Source organism: Podarcis erhardii (assembly GCF_964252035.2).
Source record: "Podarcis erhardii genome assembly, chromosome: 16".
NCBI classification, from domain to species: domain Eukaryota; kingdom Metazoa; phylum Chordata; class Lepidosauria; order Squamata; family Lacertidae; genus Podarcis; species Podarcis erhardii.
This window is the reverse complement of record NC_138514.1, coordinates 11,900,512-11,927,659: the sequence shown is the minus strand read 5'-3', so window position 1 is coordinate 11,927,659 and position 27,148 is coordinate 11,900,512. Positions and strand designations below refer to the sequence as shown.

Sequence of the window (27,148 nt, the reverse complement as noted above, 5' to 3'; positions counted from 1 at the left end):
CCGGGAGGATCGAAACTGCAACAGAGAAGGGGGCAAATGTAGATAGTATTTAAAATACCACTGCAAACACATGAACTCTTGGGCAGGCTTTAAATAACTTGCAATGATACACAGACTTTGGATATACGCAATGGAGGACTGTAAACTAGATGGACTAATAATATGCAGTTGAAAAAGTTACCTAAAGAACCCACGGAGGGGAGGAGGGAAGTCCTAGGATTCGAAGCCACCTTGTGTAAAATTTTAACATTTGCAAGAATATCATTTCTGTGAATGAACATGTAAAATCAAATTTTTAAAAAATATGTTAGTGGAGGCAGGAAGCCCGAGCGTCATCACCCTCTGCCTGACTCTTGTACTAACTTAGTTGGTCTTTAAGGTGCTACTGGAAGGATTTTTTTTTTAATTTTGTTTTGACTATGGCAGACCAACACGGCTACCTATCTGTAACTCTTGTCTAGCAGATTCGGGATGGAAAGGGTCTCAGCAACAGTTATTTGAAATCACTTTCTTCTGACCCGGGGGGGGGGGGGGACAACTCTCAAAAAATCTCCCTACAAGCGTGCAGGAGCAGTTTCTAGCCAAATACCGCCCCGCGTCTACTCGGAAGCAAGAAGCCCCGCGGCGGGATGCAGAGAGGCGCTTCCTACTCCCGCGCCAGCCGGATCGGGACCGACGGCTTAAAGATGCCGCGAGTTCGCCTTAGTTAGCAAAGCGGCGGCTCCTGCGCTCTCTCGGGACGCCATTATGCTGCCTCACCCGGGCGGCCGGGGCAGGAGGCGGAGCCGGCGCCGGATTCCTCCCCTCGGCGCCTCGCCGCCGCCTCTTCCTCCCGGCTCTCTCCCAGTCTCGGCCCGGCTCTTGCTCTCGACGCTCTTCGGCGGGAAACGCCGCTTGCTGATCAGCCGGGGAAGCGGCCCTCGCCGCTGGGCGGGTGAGGACAGAAAAAAATGCCCAAAATGTGGAGAGGGAGGTTGGGCTGCTTCCCTTTCCTCTCGCTCTTCTTTCCTCCCCACGTGGGGCGGAGGAGGGTCTCTATTCTTAGGGAGCGGGGCGTGGGAGAGATGCTTTGGCTTGCCAGCCCCCCACCCACCGTGGGAGACTTTTCTTCCTTGTTTCCTTCGCGCATCCCGCTTTCCACTCCAAGGAACAGCATGCATATGTTTTTCCCCAATTTCCCCTCCCAAACAACCCTGTGAGGTAGGCTCGCAGGGCCAAAGGAGCGTCGCCAGGGCTGAGTATTTGTGCTTTTCGCTGCTGTTTTAATTCGGGTGTCCATATTGAGAAACAAGGAGACTTAAAACTTCATTAAAAAAAAACCAGCCCCTTTCATTGGTTGTGTATGCACGTGCCCTTCTGCGTCCTAATGCACGGATGTTTTCAAAAGGGTGGGCGGCAATTCATATATGTTGTGTCTTTGCAGGTTTGGGTACCTTTCTGAAAAGTGAGCATGGGGGATATTTGAGGGAGACACACGTGTGTGTGTGTGTGTGTAAGAGTTCTGGGTTGGGATAAACTTTTGATTGAGAGCAGGAATTGGGGCAGATAAGGGATTTTTAGTTTTAAACTCTGATTTATATTCACGATCTGTTTTATGAATGCTGTTAAAATGCTGCAATGGTTGAAAGTTGGCTTATGCTATAAATGGCCTGGCAGGTTTGCAGAAGCCCATGGCTGTAGGCAGCAATGTCCTGTGTTGGGACCTGCATGCGACAAAAACAGTGTGCAGTGTGCTCCTCTTCAAGGTGCCATCCAGCTATGTCCTCTAGGAAGCTCCATTAAATTCACATTCTGTGGTTAATCCGCACTCCTCATTTTGCCGTTTTTGTGACTTTCTTTGGCCTCTTACGGTCCTCAATTTTTATTTATTCATTTCTCCAAACTTTTCTCTTGGATAAAGATAATCTAGGAGAATTGAGTTTGCTAATAGTATAGGATGTGTGGGCATTGTTATTGTTTTTTAAAATCCTCTCCCCCCCCCCCAACATCCTGACACAACTCAAGAGTGACTTTGCTGCAATCAGTAGGTGTAGCACTTCATCACTGTGTCTGCAGAATTGGGGAAAGCCTCCCCTGTTGAATTACTTCCTGTCTAGCAGTTATTTAAAGTGTAAATGAGGGATGCAACAATGTGTATTGCAGAGAAGGCAACAAATGTTGAGTCATTCATGGAGTCCCTTTCATTTCTCATTAAAAAAACAAAACTTGAAAAACAAGCTGTGTTGCACAAAATTCTGTGTAATTGAAAGCTTGTCCGAATTAAAGAAATTAGTGGTTGTAAAAGATTTGAATTTGTTTTGTCCTCCTTGCCTTGTTTTGTGGAACCAGGCATTCTCTACAGTGGGTATTTCATTCCACAACACTTTTTAACAACTTGTTGACAGGAGCAATTCAACAAGTGAGGTTCTACTTTTGTTGTTGTTTAGTCGTGTCCGACTCTTCGTGACCCCATGGACCAGAGCACGCCAGGCACTCCTGTCTTCCACTGCCTCCCGCAGTTTGGTCAGACTCATGTTCGTAGCTTTGAGAACACTGTCCAACCATCTCGTCCTCTGTCCCCTTCTCCTTGTGCCCTCCATCTTTCCCAACACCCGAGTCTTTTCCAGGGAGTCTTCTCTTCTCGTGAGGTGGCCAAAGTATTGGAGCCTCAGCTTCACGATCTGTCCTTCCAGGGAGCACTCAGGGCTGATTTCCTTCAGAATGGATACGTTTGATCTTCTTGCAGTCCATGGGACTCTCAAGAGTCTCCTCCAGCACCATAATTCAAAAGCATCAATTCTTCGACAATCAGCCTTCTTGATGGTCCAGCTCTCACTTCCATACATCACTACTGGGAAAACTATGGCTTTAACTATACGGACCTTTGTTGGCAAGGTGATGTCTCTGCTTTTTAAGACGCTGTCTAGGTTTGCCATCTCCTTTCTCCCAAGGAGCAGGCGTCTTTTAATTTCGTGACTGCTGTCACCATCTGCAGTGATCATGGAGCCCAAGAAAGTAAAATCTCTCACTGCCTCCATTTCTTCCCCTTCTATTTGCCAGGAGGTGACGGGCCCAATGGCCATGATCTTTGTTTTTTTGATGTTGAGCTTCAGACCATATTTTGCGCTCTCCTCTTTCATCCTCATTAAAAGGTTCTTTAATTCCTCCTCACTTTCTGCCATCAAGGTTGTGTCATCTGCATATCTGAGGTTGCTGATATTTCTTCCGGCAATCTTAATTCTGTCTTGGGATTCATTCAGATGAGGTGATCAGGCACTCCCATTTCTTTAAGAACTTGCCATAGTTTGCTGTGGTCGACACAGTCAAAGGCTTTTGCATAGTCAATGAAGCAGAAGTACAGTGGTGCCCCGCAAGACGAAATTAATTCGTTCCGCAATTTTTGTCGTCTAGCGAATTTTTCGTCTTGCGAAGCACGAAATCCCATAGGAATGCATTGAAAATCAATTAATGCGTTCCTATGGTCAAAAAAAGTCCAAACAAAGCCAAATTTGGTACAACAACAGTTTATTAACTGCTCTTTAAAGTCACACATACTGTAAAGAGCAGTTCAAAAATTGAAGGGAAAATAAATTAACTTTATAAACATGACAGAAAAACATTTAAAAATCAACAAAGTGTACAGTACATTTTCTAAGACTCTGGGGGACCACTCAAAGAAGGCTCCTCTTCCACTCTTTGCTTCTTGGTCAAGAACCTGTCCATAGTCTGCTGCTTTATCCGCCTTTTCAGCAGCTCCCTGAAAGACGACATGACCCTCGTATCATAAAAGTTCCCAGCGTCATGTGCCACGTGCTTCTCATGGTGGTGTAGATTTGCAAAAGTCTGCACCTCCTTCCACTTCTGGCAAATGTCCCTCAGTCTTTCGGAGGACAGCCGTTCCTCAGTTGCTTCCTCCTCTTCCAGTGAGGCCTGCTCCTGCGCAGCCTCTGCCTGCAGTTCGACCAGCTCCACGGTGGTCAGCTCGTCGTCGTGCCCCTCCACCAGCTCGCAGACGTCCTCCTCCGTGACCTCCAGGCCCATGGTCCTCCCCAAGGCAACAATGTCCTGCACCACTGTTGACTCTGGTGCATCAGAGTCACTTGGTGCCACACAGTCCGGCCACAGGCTGCGCCAAGCGCAATTCAAATTTCTCTGGCTGATCCCTTTCCAGGCCGTGTTGACCATCTTCAAGCAGGTGACGATGTCGAAGTGGTCCTTCCAGAATTCCCGCAGGGTGATGGTGGTGCAGTCAGTCACCTCGAAGTATCGCCTGAAAAGCTCCTTGGTGTAGAGTTTTTTGAAATTGGCGATGACCTGCTGATCCATCGGCTGGAGCAGTGGCGTGGTGTTAGGCGGCAGGAACATGATGTTGATGAAGCTGAACTCCTCCAACAAGTCCACCTCAAGGCCTTTAGGATGGGCAGGAGCATTGTCCATCAGAAGCAAAGCCTTCAGCGGCAGGTCGTTGTCCAGCAGGTACTGCTTGACAGCAGGGCCAAAAGCAAGATTGACCCAGTCCACAAACAGCACACGTGTGACCCAAGCCTTGCTGTTGGATCGCCACATGACACTCAGCCGCTCCTTGTCGATCTTGTGTCTCTTGAAGGCCCGTGGGTTCTCCGAGTGGTACACCAGCAGGGGCTTGATCTTCAGGTCGCCGCTTGCGTTGGCACAGAAGAGCAGGGTCAGGCGGTCCTTCATGGGCTTGTGGCCAGGCAGCCTGGACTCCTCCTGAGTGATGAAAGTCCTTTTGGGCATCCTCTTCCAAAACAGCCCGGTCTCGTCGCAGTTGAAGACCTGCTGCGGAACGTAGCCCTCTGTCGTCACAACCTCCAGGAACTCCGCTGCAAAGTCTTCAGCTGCAGGAACATCAGAACTGGCAGCCTCTCCATGCCTGACCACGCTGTGGATGCCAGATCTTTTCTTGAACCGGTCAAACCAACCTCTGCTAGCCTTGAAGACTTCTGGCTCGGCTGAGGTTCCTGGCTGTTCCCGGATGAGGTCAGCGTGCAAGGCCTTGGCCTTCTCACAAATGACGGCCTCAGACACTGTGTCCCCTGCACGCTGCTTCTCTTCTATCCAGATGAGCAGCAACTTCTCGACCTCCTCCAGGACAGCTGGGCGGTTCTTCACGATCCTGGTGACTCCCTTGGCTGCATCAGTCGCCAGGATCTTCTCCCTCATCTTCAGGATGGTCCCGATAGTCGATGGGTTCCTGCCGTACTCCCTGGCGATGTCCGTCACACGCATTCCGCCGTCGTGCTTCCAGATGATCTCCTTCTTCATTTCCAGCGTCACCTTCTCCTTCTTCCTCTCGCCGGCCACCGCAGCAGCAGTCTTCTTGGGTCCCATGGCAGCACAGCTCCTACCTTCGTAAACTCAGAAACAGAAAAAAAAATCAGTGATGTGCTTCAAACCCAAAAAATACAAAAGCAGCCAGCCACCCACCACACAGAAATTAAAACCCAGAACCAAGGCCTTGAATCCCAAGCACCCCAACCCCAAATCCAAAATCCAAAAACCCCCAAAAAAGTTTTAAAAGTTTAGCTTACCAAATGGATGAAAGAGAAGTTCTGGAAAAGCTTCAACAATCAACCACCGAAGTCCTCAGAAACCTCAAATGGCTGCAAAATAAGTTTAGGAAAAGCTTCAAAAATCACCAATGTCTTCAAAAACCTCAACTGCTCCCACAGACACGCACCAACCCACCCACAACACAGAAATTGCAAACCCCTCCCCAACTGCTCCCCCAGCCCCTCCCCAACTGCTGCAAACCCCTCCCCAACTGCTTCCCCACCCAGACAAAAAAAAAATTCAAAAAATAACAACATGGCCAGCACTCAGAAATTCAAACTCAGAAAATTTTTCAAAAAAACAACAACCTGGCCCAGTGGTCACAGAAAATCATAAAAATTCCCCAAAAAACCCCACATGGTCCCAGATTTCTGCAGAAACCTCCCCAACTGTTCCCCTAGCCAGCCAGCACTCAGAAATTCAAACTCAGAAAAAAAATTTGAAAATAAACAACCATGCCTAGTGGTCACAGAAAATCATAAAAATTCCCCAAAAAACCCCACATGGTCCCAGATTTCTGCAGAAACCTCCCCAACTGTTCCCCTAGCCAGCCAGCACTCAGAAATTCAAACTCAGAAAAATTTTCAAAAAAAAACCAACCTGGCCCAGTGGTCACAGAAAATCATAAAAATTCCCAAAAAAGGCCCACAAGCCCCCAGATTATCGCAAACCCCTTCCCAACACCAAGTCCTTGAATCCCAAACACCCCAACCCAAAATCCAAAACCCCCCAAAAAAGTTTTAAAAGTTTAACTTACCAAATGGATGAAAGAGAAGTTCTGGAAAAGTTCTGGAAAAGTTTTGGAAAATCTTCAAAAGTGAGCAAAGTCTGAGAAAAGGCTACCAAACCACGTGCTAACAGTTGCTCCTCGAAGTCAAGTCGCAACTGCAGCTGCTCAAGCTAAGCACCCTTGGTTTTAACGGTTTTTACACAAAGGAAACAAAGTCGCGAGACGTTTTCGTTTTGCGAAGCAAGCCCATAGGGGAATTCGTCTTGCGAGGCAAATCGTGGACGAAAAAACCTTTCGTCTAGCGAGTTTTTTGTCTTGCGAGGCATTCGTCTTGCGGGGCACTACTGTAGATGTCTTTCTGGAACTCTCTAGCTTTCTCCATAATCCAGCACATGTTTGCAATTTGGTCTCTGGTTCCTCTGCCCCTTCGAAATCCAGCTTGCACTTCTGGGAGTTCTCGGTCCACATACTGCTTAAGCCTGCCTTGTAGAATTTTAAGCATAACCTTGCTAGCGTGTGAAATGAGTGAAATTGTGCGGTAGTTGGAGCATTCTTTGGCACTGCCCTTCTTTGGGATTGGGATGTAGACTGATCTTCTCCAGTCCTCTGGCCACTGCTGAGTTTTCCAAATTTGCTGGCATATTGAGTGTAGCACCTTAGCAGCATCATCTTTTAAAATTTTAAATAGTTCATCTGGAATATCATCACTTCCACTGGCCTTGTTATTTGCAGTGCTTTCTAAGGCCCATTTGACTTCACTCTCCAGGATGTCTGGCTCAAGGTCAGCAACCACACTACCTGGGGTGTACGAGCCATCCATATCTTTCTGGTATAATTCCTCTGTGTATTCTTGCCACCTCTTCTTGATGTCTTCTGCTTCTGTTAGGTCCTTACCACTTTTGTCCTTTATTATGGTAATCTTTGTACGAAATGTTCCTTTCATATCTCCAATTTTCTTGAACAGATCTTTGGTTCTTCCCATTCTGTTGTTTTCTTCTATTTCTTTGCATTGCTCGTTTAAGAAGGCCTTCTTGTCTCTCCTTGCTATTTTTTGGAAATCTGCATTCAATTTCCTGTATCTTTTCTCCCTCGCATTTTGCTTGCCTTCTCTCCCCTGCTATTTGTAAGGCCTCGTTCGACAGCCACTTTGCTTTCTTGCATTTCCTTTTCGTTGCCTCCTGTATAATGTTGCGAGCCTCCACCCATAGTTCTTCAGGCACTCTGTCCAACAAATCTAAATCCTTAAACCTGTTCCTCACTTCCACTGTGTATTCATAAGGGATTTGATTCAGATTGTATCTTACCGGCCCAGTGGTTTTTCCTACTTTCTTCAGTATAAGCTGGAATTTTGCTATAAGAAGCTGATGATCTGAGCCACAGTCAGCTCCAGGTCTTGTTTTTGCTGACTGTATAGAGCTTCTCCATCTTTGGCTGCAGAGAATATAATCAATCTGATTACGATACTGCCCATCTGGTGATGTCCACGTGTAGAGTCGTCTCTTGGGTTGTTGGAAAAGCATGTTTGTGATGACCAGCTTGTTCTCTTGACAGAACTCTATTAGCCTTTGCCCTGCTTCGTTTTGATCTCCAAGGCCAAACCTGCCAGTTGTGATCCCCTTCATGGATCACTGCCTTGCTGTGGCGAAGGGACTTGAATAACTCAGAGAACTATGAACTATGCCGAGCAGGGCACACAAGATGAACAGGTCATAGTGGAGAGTTTTGACCAAATGTGATCCACCTGGAGCAGGAACCGGCAAGCCACTCCAGTATCCCTGCCAAGAAAACTCCATGGACAAAGACAATAGGCATATAAAAGTTATGATGCTGGAAGATGAGCCCCTCAGGTCAGAAGGCGTCCAACATGCTACTGGGGAAGAGCGGAGGACAAGTACAAGTAGATCCAGAGCTGATGAAGCGGCTGGGCCAAAGCCGAAAGGACGCTCAGTTGCGTATATGCCTGGAAGCGAAAGGAAAGTCCAATGCTGTAAAGAAAAATATTGCATAGGAACCTGGAATGTAAGAACCATTAACCTGGGTAAGTTGGATGTGGTCAAAAATGAGATGGCAAGAATAAATATTGACATCCTGGGCATCAGTGAACTAAAATGGACGGGAATGGGCGAATTCAGTTCGGATGACCATCATATCTACTACTGTGGGCAAGAAACCCGTAAAAGAAATGGAGTGGCCCTCATAGTCGACAAAAGAGTGGTGAAAGCTGTACTGGGATGCAATCCCAAAAATGATAGAATGATCTCGATACGAATCCAAGGCAGACCTTTTAACATCACAGTAATCCAATTGACAAATTCTATGAAGACTTACAAGAACTTATAGAAGTGACACCAAAGAAGGATGTTCTTCTCATTATAGGGGATCAAGAGATAAAAGGAACAACTGGCAAGTTTGGCCTTGGAGATCAAAACGAAGCAGGGTGAGGTTCTACAGGCCTGCATAAAAAAGGTATAGGAGATTAGAAGCCTTATTTGTACAGTGCAGTGGTACCTCGGGTTACATACGCTTCAGGTTACAGACTACACTAACCCAGAAATAGTACCTCGGGTTAATAACTTTCCTTCAGGATGAGAACAGAAATCGTGCTCCTGTGGCGCAGCGGCAGCAGGAGGCCCCATTAGCTAAAGTGGTGCTTCAGGTTAATAACAGTTTCAGGTTAAGAACGGACCTCCGGAACGAATTAAGTACTTAACCCAAGGTACCACTGTACAGTATTTAAAAAACCAAAATAATCCACATCCATCCCATAGTCTCTCTACTTCCGCCAGCCATGGAATATGTGCAGCTTGCAGATTTAACATATAGACTAAGAGAACAAGAAGAACAAACGTTTTGAGAAAACTGGATAATGTTTATTGAATATATGGGGGGAATTGTGTACACTTGAAAACATTGGCAGCCTTAAGATTAATTCAACAGTGTAAAAAAGTTTTGATGGATGTAATATAGTCGTACCTTGGAAGGCGAACAGAATCTGTTCTGGAAGTCCGTTCGACTTCCAAAGCATTCGGAAACCAAAGCACGGCTTCCGATTGGGTGGAGGAAACTCCTGCAGCCAATCGGAAGCCGCAGAAGCCCCGTCAGACGTTCGGGTTCCAAAGAACGTTCACAAACTGGAACAGTCACTTCCGGGTTTGTGGCGTTCAAGAGCCAAAACATTCGAGAACTAAGGTGTTTGAAAACCACTGTGCACCTGTAATGGAATACTGAATGGTTTCGTTTATGTAAAATATTCAGGGATATAAGATATGCAAAGAGAGGAAGGGAAAGAGAAGAAGGGAAGTCATGGATATTTTAAGTATGTTTAAATGAGTATTCTAAATTTAATAAAAATTATATATATAGACATAAACTTCAGTGTGCCTACTCTTCCCCTCCCCCCAAATTTTTTTATTGGTTTTCACAATATTATAAACAAACAAACACATAAGACAAACAAACATAAATCATAGCCTTATTGAAAATGACACTTATTAACTTTGTTAAGTGGCTTCCCCTTGGTTGAATTTCATTGCATTTCCTTTTAACGGTTTCCCAAGTCACAATTCTTATAAAAATTAACTTAAACATTAACATCCTTAAATCTTCACTTTATGAAATTAAACATATTAATTCATCACTTAACATAAATAAAATCCTCAGCCAATTAAGTATCTGCAAGCTGTTTTCATTTAGTTTAACTTAACATAGTTAAGTAAATAATCATTAAATTTAATCCATTCTTCCTGATACTCCTCCTCCTTCTGGTCACGGACTCTTCCGGTTAGGTCGGCTAGCTCCGAAAAATCCATCATCTCAGTGCACCTACTCTTGAGTAGGACTAGCACTGCGCACAACCCCTAGCATTCTGAGGTAAGACTCCTATATTTTCCCCTTTAGCGTTTTTTTCAGAAATAAGCTGCCTTATACTGATCAGTCCATCTAGCTCAATGTTATCTACAATGACTGACTGCAGCTCTCCCAAGATTTCAAATAGGGTTCTCTCTTAGCCTTACCTGAAGATGCTGGGGATTGAATGTGGGATCTACTTCATGCAAAGCAAATTCTCTGCCACTCCCCCCCCCCCTTCTGCCTTGGCAGCCAAATACTTATGACCCTTGACTTCCGATTCCTTATTTCTTTGATCTGCAGAGTGTGTCCTGTTTGTCAAGATGGCCGTGCCTTTCGTGGAAGACTGGGACTTAGTGCAGACCCTCGGGGAAGGCGCTTATGGAGAGTGAGTATAGCTTAGGCAATACCATGCAACATATTATAATAAAGGTAAAGGGACTCCTGACCATTAGGTCCAGTCATGGCCGACTCTGGGGTTGCGGCGCTCATCTCGCTTTATTGGCTGAGGGAGCTGGCATACAGCTTCTGGGTCATGTGGCCAGCATGACTAAGCCGCTTCTGGCAAACCAGAGCAGCGCACGGAAATGCCGTTTACCTTCCCACTGGAGCGGTACCTATTTATCTACTTGCACTGGTGTGCTTTCAAACTGCTAGGTTGGCAGGAGCAGGGAGCGAGCAACGGGAGCTCACCCCGTCGCGGGGATTTGAACTGCCGACCTTCTGATCGGCAAGTCCTAGGCTCTGGTTTAACCCAAAGTGCCACCCACGTCCCTTAACATATTATAATACATGGAGGCAAATGAATGGTTCCAGAACAAGAGTAAACTGTAAATTGAAATTGCTGCTGTATTCTTGTGTCGAGGGTTGTCAAAAATCACAAGAGCTTTAATTTGGGTTGTTGAATTTGCTCATTTTTTTCCAGGAGGAGGAAATGTGTGCTGTGGCTGGCAAGCAAAGCTGATACTTAACGCGTAATTTTTAGTAATGGTGTTTGGTGAGGAAAGCCTATCTATAAAAACCCCGCTTTCAACTTTCTCTTTATAGAGTTCAGTTGGCTGTGAACAGACGCACGGAAGAAGCAGTGGCGGTGAAGATTGTTGACATGAAATGTGCTATAGAGTGCCCAGATCAGATTAAGAAGGAGATCTGTATTAACAAAATGTTAAATCACGAGAACATTGTCAAGTTTTACGGACATCGGCGAGAAGGCACTATTCAGTATCTGTTCCTAGAGTACTGCAGCGGGGGAGAACTCTTTGACCGAATAGGTACAGGGGGTTTTATGGGATAGGAAGGCAGGCCACAGAATGGTCATTGAATGAGGATGCTCTCCAAGGGTCAAATGGTTTATTTATTTAAGTCATCTATATACAGTCGTTCCTTGGATCCTGAACACCTTGCGACGTGAATGTTTTGTCTCCTGAACGCCACAAACTTGGAAGTGACTTCCAGTTTGTGAACGTTCTTCAAAACCCGAACGTCCGACAGGGCTTCTGTGGCTTCCGATTGGCTGCAGGAGCTTCCTGCGGCCAATTGGAAGCCACGCCTTGGGTTTCCAAATGTTTTGGAAGTCGAACAGACCTGGAACAGATTCCCTTCGACTTCCGAGGTACCACTGCAACTTGCATTTCAGGGATATTTAAACACATTCAAAGCAAGCCTCCTCTATGGTAGCCTGCAATCATTTTATGAACTTAAATCCAAACAAAAATGGCGTTTGCTGCTATCAATGCTACTGTGAAACATGGTGTTCAGTTTGTTACCAATAATGCCTTCGGCCATAACTATTTCAGAGCAAACAACCAGAAAGGTTATATTCATTAGAAACACTGCTATCACTGTGTAAATTTCATTAATTTGTTTATTCATGAAGCTATGGTGCCTTCCTTGCAGAGCCAGATGTAGGAATGCCTGAAGCAGAAGCACAGAAGTTTTTCCACCAGCTTATAGCTGGAGTTGTAAGTTTATTTATGTTGCTTTTTCAAGCTCTTTTTTTGTGTGAAAGCAGGTTGAATGAATGCTTTCTATTAATGCCTTGTATCATTTTGAAAGGTCTACCTTCACAGTATAGGAGTAACACATCGGGATATTAAGCCTGAGAATCTGCTGCTAAATGGAATGGGTAAGAGAGAGACCGCTTTATTCTTCTTCTTCTTGTTGTTGTTTAGTCGTTTAGTTGTGACTGACTCTTTGTGACCCCATGGACCAGAGCACGCCAGACACTCCTGTCTTCCACTGCCTCCTGCAGTTTGGTCAAACTCATGCTGGTAGCTTTGAGAACACTGTCCAACCATCTTGTCCTCTGTCGTCCCCTTCTCCTTGTGCCCTCCATCTTTCCCAACATCAGGGTCTTTTCCAGGGAGTCTTCTCTTCTCACGAGGTGGCCAAAATATTGGAGCCTCAGCTTCACAATTTGTCCTTCCAGTTAGCACTCAGGGCTGATTTCCTTAAGAATGGAGAGGTTTGATCTTCTTGCAGTCCATGGGACTCTCAAGAGTCTCCTCCAGCACCATAATTCAAAAGCATCAATTCTTCAGCGATCAGCCTTCTTTATGGTCCAGCTCTCACTTCCATACATCACTAATTTCTTTAGTTCAGTATCAATTTCCCACAAGTGAAAAAGCAGCCCGCACTTTGGATGGGAAAGCAACAAGTCCTCTCTGTTGCTAACACCAAACATCGAGCAGTCAGAGGACTTGGGTTTGGGTTTTTTTAGCATTTCACTTCGCTGTCCTTGATTCGGAGCAGCAATAGAACACTTAATGTAGACATGGCCCACTAGTACCAATGGGATATTTTTAAGCAGGCATACTAAGGAGCAGGGTAGATTACCGTATTTTTCGCTCCATTGGACGCACCGGACCATAGGAGGGGGAGAATAGGGAATTTTTTTTCTCTTGTTCTCCCCCTCTAAAACAAGGTGCGTTCAAGGTACATTCACCCGGGCTTGTGGGGCTGGCGATGGGGGGAAGCGCTTCTTTCCCCCACCGCCAGCCTCAATGATCCCTGAAGCCTTTAGAGCGCTGCGCCCGCTGCCCTGGAGAGGCTGTGCACGCAGCCATCCCCAAGCTAGAAGAGCGAGACGGAGCCCTCTGTCTCGCTGTTCTGGCTTGGGAACAGCCTTGCTAGCTTCTGCAGGACAGCGGGGTGAAGGCAGCCTGCTGCCCTGGAGAGGCTGTGCGCGCAGCCATCCCCAAGCTAGAACAGTGAGACGGAGCGCTCCGCAGTGCTCCATCTCCCTGTTCTGGCTTTGGGCTTAGCGGCGCAGCCTGCATTCGCTCTATAGGACGCACACACATTTCCCCTTAATTTTTGGAGGGGAAAAAGTGCGTCCTATAGAATGAAAAATACGGTAGAATCAGTGACAAATTTCTGAGCTGGCATACTTGAAAGGACCATTTTTTAAAAGGTTAAATATGTGTGTCTTTAGATCAATGTTACTTTAGTGCAGGGGTCAGCAAACTTTTTCAGCAGGGGGCCGGTCCACTGTCCTTCAGACCCTGTTGCGAGGCTGGACTATAATTTGAAGGGAAAAAAAAATATGAACAAATTCCTGTGCCTCACAAATAACCCAGAGATGCATTTTAAATAAAAGGACACATTCTACTCATGTAAAAACACGCTGATTCCCGGGCTGTCCGCAGGCCGGATTAAGAAGGCGATTGGGCCGGATCCAGCCCCCGGGCCTTAGTTTGCCTACCCATGCTTTAGTGTGCTTCAAACAAAGATGATAAATTGGAATAATGCACAAGATACCTTCTTTATGCTTGTATTTGTTTAGATAATCTCAAAATCTCTGACTTTGGACTAGCAACTGTGTTTAAGTACAATGGCCGTGAGCGATTGTTGAACAAGATGTGTGGCACGCTCCCGTACATCGCTCCAGAAGTCCTTAAAAGAAAAGAATTCCATGCCGAGCCAGTTGATGTTTGGTCATGTGGAATCGTACTCACTGCCATGTTGGCCGGAGGTAAGAGCTACCCAAGTTTTAATTCGTTTTATTAACATTAGTTTGTTGATAAGTGCGCCTTGATGTATTGTCTCTTGGGAATTCAGGATATTTATTAAGGTGTGGTTCTTGATCTAGTTCATTACAGTGGTACCTTGGTTCTCAAACTTAATCCGTTCCAGGTCCATTCCAAAACCAAAGCGTTCCAAAACCAAGGCGTGCTTTCCCATAGAAAGTAATGTAAAATGGATTAATCTGTTCCAGACTTTTAAAAACAATGCCTAAAACACCAATTCAACATGAATTTTACTCTCTAACGAGACCATCAATTCATAAAATGAAAGCAATAAACAATGTACTGCAGTCACACAATCAATCCATCAGTAGCTGAACTGGGTTCCACACAGTCGCAAAAACAAAACAAAAAGAGCCGCAAAAACAAAAATGTAAAATGAATAGCAAAAACAGACAGACCTCAACGTAACAATCAAAACGGAAGTGTGGCACTCAGATCAGAAGCGTAACACTCAAATCGGAGTACGTTCGGCTTCCAAAAAAGGTTCGCAAACCAGAACACTTACTTCTGGGTTTGCAGTGTTTGGATTCCAAGTTGTTTGAGTACCAAGGCGTTTGAGAACCAAGGTACCACTGTAATAATCTACAGGCCTTCACGATTCAGCAGAACAAATATGCTGGTGGGGAGGGGACATTAAAAAAACAGAGAAAGGCCCATGTACATTTTTCATTCTTGAAAAATTTAAGGAAGAGTAGAACAACCAACACCCACAGCAGGTTCTGCAAAAGTTGCTTATTAACTTGAGGTACAAACTTAGTGACTGATTTGGTTACATGAGATGAGGCACCTATGGCTTGGAAGGTCGTACACCACTCTAAAGCTTGAGTTGCAAAGGGAGCCATCAGAGGACAAATACAAGTGGTTCTTTTTTCTCTTTAAAAATGATACCATAGTAGCACATTTATTAGCACACAGTTACACAATTCATATATGGAGTGCCGCTAAATCTTCCTTCCAGTGTAGCTAAGGGGAGATTGTTGAAGCTAATTAATTACCCTCTAACCACCACTGTCTGTATGGTTACTCCCAAGAGTAGCTGAGGACATCTCTCCAACTGTCTACCACAAGAAAGCTCTCCTCTCCACAAGAAAGCTATGTGAACTTTCCCCTCTCCTTCAATACATCCTTTAAAAATATTTATAGATTTTTAGATCAAATTTAAGCAGATAGAATAAAAGCACAAGCATTTTGACCGATTCAACACCAAAAGTAGCAATAATACGCCACAACAAATTTCCAGTGTTTTGATAAACCTGCAAGATACTGCATTTTTTTATAATGCTTTGGAAGGAAGAGCCATTTAAGTTAAAGCATTCTATACATTCAGCATAGAATGTTCATTTATAAATGTGTTGCCAAAACCAGCATTTAAAATAATAATAATAATAATAATAATAATAATAATAATAATAATAATAATGATGAATTCTTCACAGTTTTAACAGCATACAACTACTGACTCTCTCAGTGGTAGATAGTTTCGTATAGTTTTAAATATTGCAAGCAGCCCTGAGCAGTGCTTTTGCACCAGAAGGGTAGGATATAAATGTTGTAATATATATAATAAAATTAATTTTAAAACAAGTGTATCTGCAAGAATTTTTCGAGGGATTTAGCTTACTGCATAAATCTGGAGCATATTGCATAGTAACCATGTTTTCTGATAGTGTGACATTTGTAGCCAAGCTGGAACAGAAAAAAAGAAATTGCTGGAGATTTTCCTTGCTCACAGCTTTAATGGAGACTCTTCTACTAGTCTAAGTAGTTATTAATTCCACGTTTTGAATTTGCTGTGTAACTAATGTGGTTATTAGTGACCTTATTATAACCCTTGGGTGTTTCTCTTCCTCTTAAAATGCTAACATCCATTTGCTTGAAACCCAAATACCTTCTTAGTTTGTCCCCAGATCACTGACAAGTTTTGCCAAGAAATGTGGCTTTCTTTCTTGCAGAACTGCCATGGGACCAGCCTGTTGACACCTGTCAAGAATACTGTGATTGGAAAGAAAAGAAAACATATTTGTCACCATGGAAGAAGATAGACTCATTGCCACTAGGTACAGACCTTTACTGACTGTTTTTATATTTACAGTGGTGCCTCACAAGACGAAAAGAATCCGTTCCGCGAGTCTCTTCGTCTAGCGGTTTTTTCGTTTTGCGAAGCAAGCCCATTGACGGCTTAGCGGCTTAGCGCTATTAGCGGCTTTTAGCGGCTTTTATCAGCTTAGCGGATAAGCGGCTTAGTGGCTTAGAAAAAGGGGGGGAAAGGAAAAAAAACTCGCAGGAACTCGCAAGACATTTTCGTCTTGCGAAGCAAGTCCATAGGAAATTCGTTTTGCAAAGCACCTCCAAAACGGAAAACTCTTTCGTTTAGCGAGTTTTCCGTCTTGCGAGGCATTCGTCTTGCGGGGCACCACTGTACTTGGCGGGGCAGTCTTCATAGGTTTGCTAAGAAATGAGCGTGCTATTTTCCTGAGTACAGATCATATCCTCCAAAGAACATCTTTAAAGGTTGGGTGACTCTGGTTCATGTAAAAATTGTAATGATTTATTTGGAAAGCCACAATGTTTGAGGGCATCTCAATTGAATTGCAAGCCATTGCCACAGAAGGTGGACAATTTCAGGAACTTGTAGGCCATGCATATAAACAAATTCTTTATTTCTTTGCAGCTTTACTCCTCAAACTATTAACTGAGGACCCCGCATCAAGGCTTACTATTGAAGACCTAAAAAAGGACAGGTGGTACACAAAAGCTTTAAAGAAAGGTAATTTTAAAAAAAATAAATGCATGTGAATTTTGTATGTAGCTGCAGATTTGAAATCTTTTGACATCTGAAAACGGTACAGTTGACATCTCTCATATATGCCACTGAAAGGAGTGAGTTATATATTTAAAGATATTGATATTTACAATTTAGGTGGCTCACCCTGTTTTAATCTTACTTGAGGATAGATTTTGCTTGCTTTTTCATCCCCTTTGCTGATCAGTCCCATTTATCAACGTCTGCTACTAATAAGGGCTCATCTTGGGTTAATCCAGGCTTCCTCAAACTCGGCCCGCCAGATGTTTTGGACTACAATTCCCATCATCCCTGACCACTGGTCCTGTTAGCTAGGGATCATGGGAGTTGTAGTCCTAAAACATCTGGAGGGCCGAATTTGCCTATGCCTGAAATCGCTACATTCACGTTTGAGTCTAGGATGAAAACCAGTGTAAATCATTCCAATATTATGATTCTGCACACACACACCTCCCTTGTGACATGTGGGAGCACCCATCTAAATGAAAAATGTGATGTGGAAAGCCTCCTTAGTCACTTTGAATCAACATTTTAACCAGCTCTAACAATGGGAGGAGGTTGTTGGTGTGAGAATTCTGCAGATCATTTGGCAGTTCTTTGCAATTATTTGATTTCACCATTCATGAAGTTCGAATACAGTGGTACCTTGGTTCTCGAATTTAATCCGTTCCGGCAGTCCGTTCGGCTCCCAGAACGGTTCAAAAACCAAGGCGTGGCTTCCGCTGTGGAAGCCGCATCGGACGTTCGGCTTCCAAAGAACATTCGCAAACCGGAACAATCACTTCTGGGTTTGCAATGTTTGGGAGCCGATTTGTTCGACAACTAAACCGTTCAACTACCAAGGTACCTCTGTAGGTGCTTTTGAGTTTACATTAGTGTTCACAAATACAAGTGATGTGTGTTTAGCTTCTTTTGGTCTTAGGAAGAATGACAAGCTGGCACACAGCACCTTTGGAAAGGTTGGAGCCATTTAAAAACAACAGCAACAATCCAATCATTTTACTTGGGATTTACTATGTACTTAACAGTGAATGACAAAAATAACGCCCGCCCCCTTTGAAAACTGAGTACTAGTTTTTCTTTCTAGGCATCAAGCGGCCTCGAGTCTCATCGGGGGGACTATCCGATTCCCCAGGGTGTTTTTCTAAGCACATCCGATCCGATACGGACTTCTCTCCAGTGAAAAGTGCACGCAGGTGAAAAATATATTTGTTCATTGTGTCTAACACACAGGCAATAACAACACACAGGCAATAATATGTGGTGTCCGGGTAATATCTTTAACTTGATGGGGAATTTTTTATTTTTTACTCTGAAGCTCTGCAATGACTTATTCTGTGCTGCCATATCTTAAGACGTGTTCTGCGAGTAACAAAACCAGAGGTGATCTATGGCATGCCTGCACTGTGCCACTAGCCTGCAGTAGCCAGTTTAGCAGAGCCAAATCTGCTCTTCCTTCTTGCCTCTCCTTCGCTGCAATATTGCTTGCTCCCTCGATTTGACAGAATAGGAGCAAAACAACTCGTACACAGAGGGCGAGGGCCGCAGTGGAGATGGCTTTGTATCTGAAAGCACTAATTCTATCCTGTTTAAATACCAAAGTTGAGGAACTTTTGGGACTTTAATGTGTGCCTTAATATGAGGATTAATCTGATGGTTCTAGTCTCTGGGTCTTATTTAAGTGCAGGAGAAAATGGGCGAAGGTGGGGGTATGCTTTAAGTCTTGCAGAGCATAACAAAGTAATATGTTCAAGTTGTGTGGTAAATGCTACTGTCAAGGCTGTGTGTGTTTTATGATTCTGCAAACATGCAATGCAGAAAACAAGTGACTTTACATTAAGCAGGGTTGGTCAACTCCCAAGAGACTGTGAACTACTCAAAGAGTTAAAAAACTGGCAGTGATCTACCCCCTTTTAGGGGTTCAGATCAAAGTTGTTGAGCTTTCTTTAAATCCCCTGACCATTAGGTCCAGTCGTGACTGACTCTGGGGTCGCAGCGCTCATCTCGCTTTATTGGCGGAGGGAGCCGGCGTACAGCTTCTGGGTCATGTGGCCAGTATAACTATGAACCAGAGCAGCGCACGGCAACGCTGTTAACCTTCCCGCCGGAGCGGTACCTATTTATCTACTTGCACTTTGACGTGCTTTCAAACTGCTATGTTGGCAGGAGCAGGGACCGAGCAACGGGAGCTCACCCCGTCGCAGGGATTCGAACCGCCGACGTTCTGATCAGCAAGTCCTAGGCTCTGTGGTTTAACCCACAGTGCCACCCGCGTCCCTAAGGAGCTTTCTTTAGGGAGGAGGAAAGCCCTGTTTTTGGGGGGGTGCAGGGCAAAAATGTTGAGCTTTTTTTTACGGGAAGCCTAAGTTGTTGTTGAGCTTCTTTGCATCAAAACAACACCACCACAAACTGACTTATAAGTCTAAAACCAAATTTACCATATTTTTCGCCCCATAGGACGCACTGGCCCATAGGATGCACCAAGTTTTTTGTGGGGGAAATAAAGAAAAAAATGTTTATTTCCCCCCCCCAGGCGCTTGTGGGGCCGGCAGCGGGGAGAAGCGCTCTTCTCCCCGCCGTCCGCCTTCAGACCAGGTCCGGGGACAGCGGGAAGATGCGCTGTGCCTCCCCGCTGTCCCTGGAGCTTGCGGGGCGGCAGCGGGCGGAAGCATGCGCCTCCCCGCCGTCAGCCTCCAAACCACATCGGGAGACAGCGGGATGGTGGCGTTCCGCTTCCCCGCTGTCTCCCGACCTTGTGGGGCTGGCGCTGGGGCTCTCCTGAAGCCTGGAGAGCGAGAGGGGTCGGTGCACACTGACCCCTCTCGCTCTCCAGGCTTCAGCGAAAGCCTGCATTCGCCCCATAGGATGCACACACATTTCCCCTTCATTTTTGGAGGGGGAAAAGTGCGTCCTATAGGGCGAAAAATACCGTACTAGAATAATCGCTAGAATAGAGATAGACTTGTAGCCATTCAAGCACACCAAAGAGCTCCAGTGATCTACCGGTAGATCGTGATTTACCTGTTGGACATGCCTGCATTAAGGCAATTCAATCATGATAGAATGATTTAAGTAATGATGAAAATTGCCAAGAAAACGTCCAACTTAATGCCCAGTTATAAGGACCAACGCATGTAGCGGTTAACTCCTGGAAATTAAAAAAGTTCTAGACAGTGTTGTTGCGCCATTTAGGAACGTAACACTGCTTTGTTTTCCTTGCTGCAGTGAGGAGAAAAAGACCTGCTCCAATTCTCAGCCGGAACCTGGCACTGGACTTTCTTTGTGGGATAGCGGTCCAGCTGGCATCGATAAGCTAGTGCAAGGCATCAGCTTCTCCCAGCCAGCTTGCCCTGAACACATGCTGCTCAACAGCCAACTGCTTGGCACTCCCAGTTCTTCCCAGGTAACTTGGTCTGGTGGCTTGGCTATCGACTTTCGTTGTTTTTGGAACTTGTAGAGGCCCTTGTGCTTTTGTTTTGCACCGTAACAGCAAACCCCGCCCCCCCCCAATTTAATGCTTCAGCACTCGAAAAAAATATATACACCCTTGTGCAAATTAATTGAAACAATGTAGTTTATTGTACAAAACTCACATACAGTGGTACCTCGGGTTACATACGCTTAAGGTTACATACGCTTCAGGTTACAGACTCCGCTAACCCAGAAATATTAGCTTGGGTTAAGAACTTTGCTTCAGGATAAGAACAGAAATCGGGCTCCGGCGGCGCAGCAGCAGGAGGAGGCCCCATTAGCTAAAGTGGTGCTTCAGGTTAAGAACAGTTTCAGGTTAAGAACGGACCTCCGGAACAAATTAAGTACTTAATCTGAGGTACCACTGTATACATGTACAAACCTCACAGATACCTATATTAGTAACGGATATGACCTCCGCTATTTTTAAGCAGCATTTGAACACGGTTTCGCATGGAGTCTACTAGTTTTGAACATTCACTGTACCACACTTGAATCAGCGCCTGTATGATCTTCTCCATAGTCTTCCAGTCTACAGCACGGAAACTTTTGCATATAGCCCACAAATTCTCAATGGGATTTACGTCTGGGGAATTCCCTGGCCAATCAAGTACCTGTAGTTGCTGCTCTGTCATAATAATAATAATAATAATAATTTATTATATATACCCCGCCCATCTGGCTGGGCCTCCCCAGCCACTCTGGGCGGCTTCCATAAAAACCAAAAATACAGTAAAATATCACATGTTAAAAACTTCCCTGAACAGGGCTGCCTTAAGATGTCTTCTGAATGTCAGGTAGTTGTTTATTGCTTTGACATCTGCTGGAAGGGCGTTCCACAGGGCGGGGGCCACTACCGAGAAGGCCCTCTGCCTGGTTCCCTGTAGCTTTGCTTCTCGCAATGAGGGAACCGCCAGAAGGCCCTCGGAGCTGGACCTCAGTGTCCGGGCAGAATGATGGGGGTGGAGACGCTCCTTCAGGTATACTGGACCGAGGCCGTTTAGGGCTTTAAAGGTCAGCACCAACACTTTGAATTGTGCTCGGAAACATACTGGGATCCAATGTAGGTCTTTCAAGACCGGTGTTATATGGTCTCGGCGGCCGCTCCCAGTCACCAGTCTAGCTGCCGCATTCTGGATTAGTTGTAGTTTCCGAGTCACCTTCAAAGGTAGCCCCACGTAGAGCGCATTGCAGTAGTCCAAGCGGGAGATAACCAGAGCATGCACCACTCTGGCGAGACAGTCCGCAGGCAGATAGGGTCTCAGCCTATGTACCAGATGGAGCTGGTAAACAGCTGCCCTGGACACAGATTTGACCTGTGCTTCCATGGACAGCTGTGAGTCCAAAATGACTCCCAGGCTGCGCACCTGGTCCTTCAGGGGTACAGTTACCCCATTCAGGACCAGGGAATCCTCCACACCTGCCCGCCTCCTGTCCCCCAAAAACAGTACTTCTGTCTTGTCAGGATTCAACCTCAATCCGTTAGCCGCCATCCATCCTCCAACCGCCTCCAGGCACTCACACAGGACCTTCACTGCCTTCACTGGTTCTGATTTAAAAGAGAGGTAGAGCTGGGTATCATCCGCATACTGATGAACACCCAGCCCAAACCTCCTGATGATCTCTCCCAGCGGCTGCATGTAAATGTTGAAAAGCATGGGGGAGAGGACAGAACCCTGAGGCACCCCACAAGTGAGAGCCCAGGGGTCTGAACACTCATCCCCCACCACCACTTTCTGAACACGGCCCAGGAGGAAGGAGCGGAACCACTGTATGACAGTGCCCCCAGCTCCCAGCCCCTCAAGACGGTCCAGAAGGATGTTATGGTCGATGGTATCAAAGGCCGCTGAGAGATCCAGCAGAACTAGGAAACAGCTCTCACCTTTGTCCCTAGCCCGCCGGAGATCATCAACCAGTGCGACCAAGGCAGTTTCAGTCCCATGATGAGGCCTGAATCCCGACTGGAAGGGATCCAAATGGTCCGCTTCTTCCAGGCGTGCCTGGAGTTGTTCGGCAACCGCTCGCTCAATCACCTTGCCCAAGAATGGAAGATTTGAGACTGGGCGATAGTTGGCCATCGTGGCCGCATCTAAAGATGGTTTTTTAAGAAGCGGTTTAATAACCGCCTCTTTCAGCGGGTCTGGGAAGGCTCCCTCACGGAGGGAAGCGTTCACCACCCCACGAAGCCCATCGCCCGGTCCTTCCCGGCTAGCTTTTATAAGCCAGGATGGTCATGAATTTCTTCACTGCTTTCGATGTGTGACAGGGGGCTAGGTCCTGCTGCAATATCCCAGTACCATCAAGATACCTCTTTTCCAGCTCTGGAATAACTCTTTCGTAGAACCTCAATATATTGTGGCGAGCGCATCATTCCTTCTGTTGGCTGCAGGCTTCCGACACCATAATGATCAACTGACTTTTTGTGTTTGTTTTGAGTACAGGATTACGAGTAAGATAGAAAACATGCTTTGTTTCAGTTAATTTGCACAAGGGTGTATATATTTGGTTCATGCACAGGACACACATATTTTTAAATGATTGCTATGCAATTCTTTAGCACCATAAAACAATGCAAAGCCCTGATGAAAACTTGACATTCATTTTAGCCTTCAGCTGACTTCTGGTGTCTTCCGTTCCTTTCTCTCTTAGAATTCATGGCAGCGCTTAGTGAAGAGAATGACCCGTTTCTTTTTGAAGCTGGACGCTGACCAGTCTTACCACGTATTGAAGGAGGTTTGCGAAAAAATGGGCTACGTCTGGAAGAAGGGCTGCACAAACCAGGTGTGAATTAATTGTGTGTGTCCATCACACACAAGATGGACAGACAGGCATTGTGGTGTAGGCACGATAGATGGCAGCAAGAGAGAGGGTCTTCTCAGTGGGTGCATCAATATTATGGAACACCTGGCCCTGTGAGACATGGGACATTCCTTCTCTGGTAGTTGTTGTTGCGTGGTACATCCATTTTTATTCTGTCAGTTGGCAGGAGAAACCTGCTCTAAAAGTCGTGATTTGTCTGTGATGCTTGCTTTTGTTGTATTTTTAATTCTTCTCTTTTGCATTTTTGTTTGTTGCTTTATTTTATTCAGCGTAATTTTCTTATATTTTCACGCTGTGATTTTAAGTTGTAAGCAGCACCGAGTAGGGCAGGTAATTTTTAAAAATAAAATTAATTTGCATTTACATACTTTTATGCAGTGCTTTTTTCCCTGGGGGGACGCAGGGGTATGTGTACCCCTAAATATATTTTTAGAAAAAAAGCACTGCTTGTATGCATTTGCATACAAAATAAATATATATGATTTGTTGTAACTAGGAGATACACAGTGTCCTGGAAGAAATTGTTATTTTTTAATTCAAGGCCTGTTGGGGAGCTCTTTAGACATCCTCATTTGGTTGCTAGTGAGAAAAATAGTGTGAAGGCTGCCGTAAACTTAGAGAGCCTAACTTTGCAACTCCAGAGATTTATTTTTTGATTTGATTTGATTTGTATACCACCTTATATCGGCAGACCTCAGGGCATAAAAAGAGTGAGCGTTATTGATTGTAAATATGCTTTGTAAACCTCTTCCCCCGATAAAATACTCGTTTTCCTTCTAAGGTTACCATATCAACCACAGATAGAAGAAACAACAAACTGATTTTCAAGGCAAACCTCTTGGAAATGGATGACAAAATACTCGTTGACTTCCGCCTGTCTAAGGTATATACAAAGTTAACCAACACATTTCATTCTAAGGATAAGAAGGATGCCTTGGCACTTGTAGTAGATATTAACCTAACCAGTCAAACTTACTTAAATAGGAATAAAGCTACATTTTTACCTAGCAGCATAGAAAACAAAGATTTGATTTGACCTGGGTTTTTTAATCTCTTGAGAGATTTGCAAATTGTGGGGAGAATGTTTTATGTGTGGGAATAGTACTTGGGCTCCATCTAGTGGTAGCTCCTCAGTACTGCAGAATGTTTTTACACTGCCAGCTGCCAACATGTTCTGATTCAGAATATTATATTTGCCATTGTAGTCATTTTATTTTCTAATCTGTTCTAGCATACTGTATGGGGTGGGGCTGGGGGTTAGCCTTCTTCTTGGTTCAAGAGCTGCAGGGTGCTTAGTGGAAAACTCAGCTATGCGGATGCTATGTGCTCTATGTGGGGCTACCTTTGAAGGTGACCCGGAAACTACAACTAATCCAGAATGTGGCAGCTAGACCGGCAAACATTCTTTGGAACCCGAATGTCCAACGGGGCTTTCGGTTGGCTGTGGGAGCTTGCTACGGCCAATCAGAAGCCGTGCTTTGGTTTCTGAACGTTTTGGAAGTTGAACGGACTTCCGGAACGGATTCCGTTCGACTTCCGAGGTATGGCTGTACTCATAATTGTTTACTTCCCGCTTATATCGTTTCTCTAGCTAATACATGCCCTTCCAATGACATATACTCCCTTGGGTTCTTTCCCACCTCCCTTCCCTATGCAGGGTGACGGCTTGGAGTTCAAGAGGCATTTCCTGAAGATCAAAGGGAAGCTGAGTGATGTCGTCAGCACACAGAAGCTGTGGCTTCCTGTCACATGATGACATGGTGGTTGAGAGCGGCTCTGTTTTGATTCAGCGGTTTCTGCTAAGAGACAGTCATGCCTGCCGCACCCCAAACTCCAGTCTTTCAATGGAAATCTTTTGTTTTGTTTAGGTTTTATGGGGATAGGCGTTCAAGCTATCCACATATGGTAACAGGCGATAACTGTTGTGAAGTTGGACATTTGCAATGGTTGGCTGGGGTATCTCACCCTTGATTACGATCATGAAAGTCACGAGTGGCTTAGCTTAGTTCACATTCTTGACTTAGAAGTGCCTTTTTTTTGTAGGTTGCTCAAGCTCCTCATCCATATACATGTGTTTTCCTTCTTTTTTCCCAAAGTAAAAAAAAAATCAGACTGAGCTTGAAAGTTGCTCCTTTGTAAAGCATAACATGAGTGTTATCATGCTCCTTCGATGACTTTGGTTTTAAAAAAACAACAAAAAACATAAGTTTATGTTATATAAACATGATAAGAGTTGTAGGAATGTTAGGTCCAGAATAAGGTCCTTCTCAAATCACTTGACTCAGTTTATGATTATTTGCTCCTAAAGTCAGGGCTTCTAAATGAAGCTATACAGTTGCAGTTCATTGCTTTCGGTTTCTACTGTCACCCTTGAGAAAACATAAAGCCCAGTGGTTGTTTTTAGCATCAGTTCCAATTTTAAAATATTTTTTTCTATTTTTAGGGTATAATTTTCTCCCCTCTAATCCTTAATAGGTCTGATTAGACTGGCTGAGCCTCTAAAGTATAAGTGGGCAAACCAGGGTGGGCAAAGATAATGGGTTTTGTAGTCTAAGAACATCTTGTGGGGCCATAGGTGCCCCATCTTTAGTCTAAATCAGGGTTTCCCAAACGTGGGTCTCCAGCTGTTTTTGGACTACAACTCCCATCATCTCTAGCTAGCAAGACCAGTGGTCAGGGATGATGGGAACTATAGTCCAAAACAGCTGGAGGCCCAGGTTTGGGAAACACCGGTCTAAATGGAAAGAGATGTAATGGATTAACAGACCCCTCACTCTTTTTATTTCCTTTTGTACTGTTCTGTCTTTCGGGAAGCAAACTTGTTTCTAACTGGTTAAACTTGAATGTACCATGCAAACACACTAGAGTGGAGGTGGCCAGATACTAGACTGCAGCTGTCATCGTTCCTGACCTTTGACCATGCTGGATGGGGCTGATGGGAGTTGTAGTCCAGCAAAATCCGGAGGGCACCAGGTTGGCTACCCCTGCACTAAGAGAGTAAGGGGATGACACACAAACCTTGTTTCTGACCATACTTCCTGACCCATACTTAAATCTACAAAACTGTGAATTTTTAACGTGTCTGTAAAGAAAATAAAACAATTTGCAAAATAAAGAATGATCTCGGATTAAAAGAACGCTGTCAGTGTATAGCATGCAAGTTTTCTTCTTTATTCACCCGAAATGGAAGATCCTGATAATTCCCTCTTGTAGCAAGGTGGTTTGGAATAAACTATATCACAAAGGGATATATGCTTGGGCGACCAAAATGGAGGGAAATATCTCTGGGGAACTTGACTTTTGTGTTAAATTGAGAGCATTCTAGGGGTTTCAGTAACTGAAGATCTTGTAGGAAGATGTGGTGTGGTTTACAGTGTGTTTCCATTGATACTTGTACAGTAGAACCTCAGTTTCTGAACAAAATCCGTTCCAGAAAACCGTCCGAAACGTTTGAAAACCGAAAACTCAATACAGAAGCCTCAATACAACGTTGTTGTTGTTTAGTCGTGTCTGACTCTTCATGACCCCACGGACCAGAGCACGCCAGGAACTTCTGTCTTCCACTGCCTCCCACAGTTTGGTCAGACTCATATTGGTAGCTTCGAGAACACTGTCCAAGCATCTCGTCCTCTGTCATCTTCTCCTTGTGCCCTCCATCTTTCCCAACATCAGGGTCTTTTCCAGGGAGTCTTCTCATGAGGTGGCCAGAGTATTGGAGTCTCAACTTCAGGATCTGTCCTTCCAGTGAGCACTCAGGGCTGATTTCCTTAAGAATGGAGAGGTTTGATCTTTTTGCAGTCCATGGGACTCTCAAGAGTCTCCTCCAGCACCAGAATTCAAAAGCATCAATTCTTCGGTGATCAGCCTTCTTTATGGCTCAATACAATAGGGAAACTC

The 27,148-nt window shown here is 45.0% G+C and overlaps 1 protein-coding gene across 1 annotated transcript; it reads left to right on the top strand.

Annotated features, from left to right (window-relative positions):
• The first annotated feature begins 615 nt into the window (after positions 1-615).
• CHEK1 (checkpoint kinase 1) lies at positions 616-26,388 on the top strand. Its single transcript, XM_081843306.1, has 13 exons — positions 616-934; positions 10,433-10,517; positions 11,177-11,400; positions 12,026-12,090; positions 12,185-12,254; positions 13,914-14,102; positions 16,110-16,214; positions 16,829-16,924; positions 18,048-18,156; positions 20,186-20,363; positions 23,081-23,212; positions 24,033-24,134; positions 24,909-26,388. Exons 1-13 carry the CDS (start codon positions 748-750, stop codon positions 25,002-25,004), a joined length of 1,638 nt encoding a protein of 545 aa, XP_081699432.1. The 5' UTR covers positions 616-747; the 3' UTR covers positions 25,005-26,388.
• The last annotated feature ends 760 nt before the right edge of the window (positions 26,389-27,148 follow it).